Genomic DNA, 4,645 nt, shown 5'->3' on the forward strand with positions numbered 1-4,645 from the left:
ACCACGTGTACTGTGACACTTTTGTTCAAAAGCAAATGGTACTCACCAGAATTTCTTAAATGGCTATTACGACACGCCTTTGACGCCATCCTTTTTAATATCAATGATAATTACTCATTACCAAGACAGTAAATGTTTCCCATTTCTAAAACGAGTTACAATATATATAAAAAAATGAAATTAATCTCTAATCATCGGGTGATGTAGTAATCATATATGACTTGTCTTGCCATCGTGATTCGGCATTACTTACTGTGTAAAGGACTTGGAAATTATCATTTTGATATGTAATGCAGGCTTATTGTTAATAACAGAACGAAGATCTGGGTGCATGTGGACACGCCAACTGCGAGGGCGCTGAATGCATGCCCAAGGAGCGGTGTGATAAATTTTTTGAAGAAACGAAATGCAGCTGCCATGAGCCATTGGTTTGCTGTAAGAGACTGCCAGGTAATATTTCAAACAATTAATCAATCTAAGGTTAATATGAGGATAATGTTGTTTATTAGATATAATAATTATGATACATGTACTCCACCTGTTTGAGTTCTATATAGCTACGAGTACCACCCTCCAATATGTTTTATTAAAACACCTATCATAAAGTATTACATGAACGTTAATATTAATGAACTAGAAACTTCTAATCTTGGGTTATTTTACCTAGTATTGTTTTAAAAGAGTATTGATTGACACCAAAGTATATTCAAATCATAGATCGCACTCTCAAACATACTAAACTTTCTGATCTTTCAGAAGCAGTCGGGATTATTCCCCCTCCACATCCAGATCCACCTGTACCACCTTGTGGAGTTTGTGGCGGAGAGTGTTTTGAAACCTTTTGCCCATTCTCATTCCATGTATCAAAATGTAACTGTGGTAACGGCATGGTTTGCTGTGAAAAGAATAGGAGTAAGTACTACATCATATCTAGCAGATAGATTATATTCCAGAAGAATATTAGAACGATTTCGACGATAAAGACAAAACAAAATCATTTACTAGTACACTGCAGCGTTGTTATCAATTGTTTCTGTGGATATGGAACGATGTGATTCTTCAGATTCTTTGGAGAATTAGAACATGTTTACCAGTGTATGAACACTGCATAGTGTAAGCATAAGATAAAATATACCCTACAGCTTTTATGATACCACACCACTCTATGAAATATCACACTTGGTACTGTTGTACTTTTGCAATTTTCCCATGGTGTCTTTTACAATGTTAATTATCAAACTACTGGCAGCTTTACATATCACAGGGAACCTTGCACATCCTAGCACTCGGATGTGCACATCCTAGTGCTAGGATATGGCCACACCCTAATGCTAGGAAGAAGAGCACAGTCATGTACCAGCTGTGTGCATCACAGCCCGTTACAGGGTATATTTTTCCCAGCCCTGTACAGCCCTGGTACATGATTGTGAAAAATAAGCCTGTTATAACAGTGTTACATGGATGTGGAATACCACCTCTGTGCCACGACTGTTTTGCACACCCCAGTACCATAGCTGTGTACTGCACACAGTTGTGCACACACACATGTAACAAATTATGGTGGAATAATACCGTGTAGCAACCCTTTTGTTCATATCTGACTAGCATGGCTCACATAGCTGGTACATGGCTGTGGGAAAAAACTCTTGTACATGGATGTTGTAAAAACCTGTTCTACATTGCTATTTTTCACATCCATGTTTCATTGATGTTGACATACCAGTTACACGAATGAAAACAAAGGTTACGTATTATTAAGTAAGAACTTGTTAGCGTGCCGGCATTTACTGATTAATTCAGTTCTGCGAAGAAAGACATCGCGCTCAGGAAATACATTTGGCACCTAAAAGACTAGACTGTCGACAGTCGCTCGCGCCTTTTTTCCCTACGTCTTATCTAAACTCCGATCACCGGCGCAACACTACTATAATTGCATACTGATATCGAGGGCCGAAGGCCCGACGACAAATCAACGATCTTGAACAGCAGAACTGAATTAATCAGTAAATGCCGGCTCGCTGACAAGTTCTTACTTAATAATACGTAACCTTTGTTTTCATTTTTCTGTGTACACACAGCTGTCAGTGAACACACATAAGTTAATTATGTACATAAAGCAGAATGTAAAGCTAACGACTACTATTAAACCCTACTATTACACCCGACGATCCTTCTGGTGAAACGGTCCGTAGTGTAAATGAACAATGTAATATCAGACTCGTCTTCTTTCATTTTTATGTATGATAGCTCTCCAAGGTGATCGAGTACTCTACTTGGCGAAAGAAGAATGAAACTCTCTCTCTCTCTCTCTCTCTCTCTCTCTCTCTCTCTCTCTCTCTCTCTCTCTCTCTCTCTCTCTCTCTCTCTCTCTCTCTCTCTCTCTCTCTATTTTTATTTCTGTTGGTTCCTCATATTCCAATTAATACAGCTTTTACACTGGTGACGTGTCATAGCTTCTATACTAACTGCTTTTCACGGATTAACACCTTATTTCTTTTTAACTTGATTTTAACGTAGCAGCAATCTGGACTCTAACATTTTTTGTCATTATTTGTAAAAAAATAATATGAATAATATGTTTGGCTTACAGGAATTCCACATGTTCCCATTCCGGAGGACGAGTTGAAAAAATAACCTTCTGAAGATTACGTAAGAACCCCATTCGCACTTGAAAATACGTAGTCATGATATTTCGTTGTTCAACTGCTTGTAGGCCTACTTGGGGTGATATTAGATTTGTGCAATAAACTTATGTTCACCTACAATGACCATGTATGTATGTATGTATGTATGTATGTATGTATGTATGTATGTATGTATGTATGTATGTATGTATGTATGTATGTATGTGTGTGTGTGTGTGTGTGTGTGTGTGTATGTATGTATGTATGTATGTATGTCTGTGTATGTGCGTGCGTGTATGTATGTATGTATGTATGTATGTATGTATGTATGTATGTATGTATGTATGTATGTATGTACGTACGTACGTATGTATGTACGTCTGTCTGTCTATATGTATGTGTGTGTTTGTTTGTTTGTTTGTTTGTTTTTGTTTGTTTGTTTGTGTGTGTGTGTGTGTGTGTGTGTGTGTGTGTGTGTGTGTGTGTGTGTGTGTGTGTGTGTGTGTGTGTGGTGACACCTAGACTTGATGCATTACCCTGGTATTACAGTGAGTTGCTATGTGGGTCTAAATAAGTGATGTGTATTTGCATTTTGAAAGTTACTTGACCACTCTATTGGCGTTCGAAATTCTAAACACTTTAGTCTTAAAACTTCGTCAGAATGTGAGTATAGTGAGGGAACGATTTTCATGAGCTTAGGTTTATAATTATTTTAGGTGTATTCTTTGAAATGACAGTGACCAATATTGTCGATTAAATAGCTCACCCGATAGCAATAGCACACCTGTGTAATGTCGTGTTACATTCCATAATTTGATTTTATGATTTGTTGGACAAATTGATGATTATGATGGTATGGGTGCTTCTTTTTTTCTTTCTTTTTTTCACTCTGAGACAAAAATGACATAATTAATGACACTGCTTTATTTGCAAAAAGGAAACATTTTTAATCAGAGAAATTATTAATAAATTATTTTGTAAAATCTAAAATTTTAATTACACAGACAGGAATTGACCCCTGTACTTACACCATGACTGCACAGGACTCCTGTTTTAGAATAATAATCATTGATTGATCCAGGTGATGAATATTTTTGGACAATAATAACATTAATTTACACTTCTCTCGCTCACTTTCCATCCTTTACGTAAATTATCTTGAAAACGCCTCACACATATACCGCTTTGAGATTGTGAGATGTAGCGACAAATGAAAACATTTTGTGAACTTATAAATTGATGTCATGGCAACAACAGTACATACAGAACAACGACTTAAATGTCACTGAACCCAATAATTTGATTAGCAGAATCTTTATGTGTTGTCAAGGGAATCAACAACATTTTAATTTTCTTACATAGTGAACACAATATTTGGGGCCATATGGGATTTTAAAACAATCTGATTGTGATATCATGGTAAGATCTATATAAAACATGGTAATAAATGGTATAAAGCATGGTAATTCTAAGTAGTACATGTACATGTTAAAGCACCTTATATACACACGCCCACCTCGGGATACCATGTTAGTAAAAACCTAGCCATTAAGTAGGCACAATAAAATATGTTTTCTGAGCAGAAATTTGTATGATTTCTGAAGAATTTCTGCCCTCTTGAACATTTCTTGTCATGCAAATAATCCAAGTCCACCATGGTGGTTGCAACATTGGATGGATAAAAAGCGATCGTGACGCGATGTATTATCTTTATCAAGAAACAAGAATCACTTCTAGACGTGCGTATCAGATCTAGACGATCCTTAACTTTAATAACAAATTCTACGAAATAAGACAAAGTAAAGAAGTTTTCAGAAAACGTACAGCATATAGAGTAAAAGTTTACATCATATGAAAACTAATTTTGTCTTTACATGTTAACTTTCAAGGACGGTATTGATGTCTACGCAACTGCTCTGATAATTATTTCACTTACAAAGATACATTCGCTACATAATTCGCTATGAAAGCTGAATCAAGCGAACAACCCATTTGATATAGTTACCCCCAAAAATATTATA

At 36.2% G+C, this 4,645-nt stretch overlaps 1 protein-coding gene across 2 annotated transcripts in view; it reads left to right on the forward strand.

The window, feature by feature from the left end:
- Window positions 1-2,735, forward strand: part of LOC144440504 (uncharacterized) — a 3,013-nt gene extending 278 nt beyond the window's left edge. Inside the window, exons 2-4 of one of the 2 annotated variants that reach the window (XM_078129888.1) lie at window positions 315-450; window positions 757-912; window positions 2,591-2,735. In XM_078129888.1, coding sequence (XP_077986014.1) covers window positions 315-450; window positions 757-912; window positions 2,591-2,634 — 336 coding nt within the window. In that variant the 3' untranslated portion in view covers window positions 2,635-2,735. The remainder of the gene's footprint in view (window positions 1-314; window positions 451-756; window positions 913-2,590) is intronic. The other variant, XM_078129889.1, reaches the window with a different exon arrangement.
- The last annotated feature ends 1,910 nt before the right edge of the window (window positions 2,736-4,645 follow it).

The sequence above is a fragment of the Glandiceps talaboti genome, chromosome 9 (assembly GCF_964340395.1).
Source record: "Glandiceps talaboti chromosome 9, keGlaTala1.1, whole genome shotgun sequence".
Classification (NCBI taxonomy): Eukaryota; Metazoa; Hemichordata; class Enteropneusta; family Spengelidae; genus Glandiceps; species Glandiceps talaboti.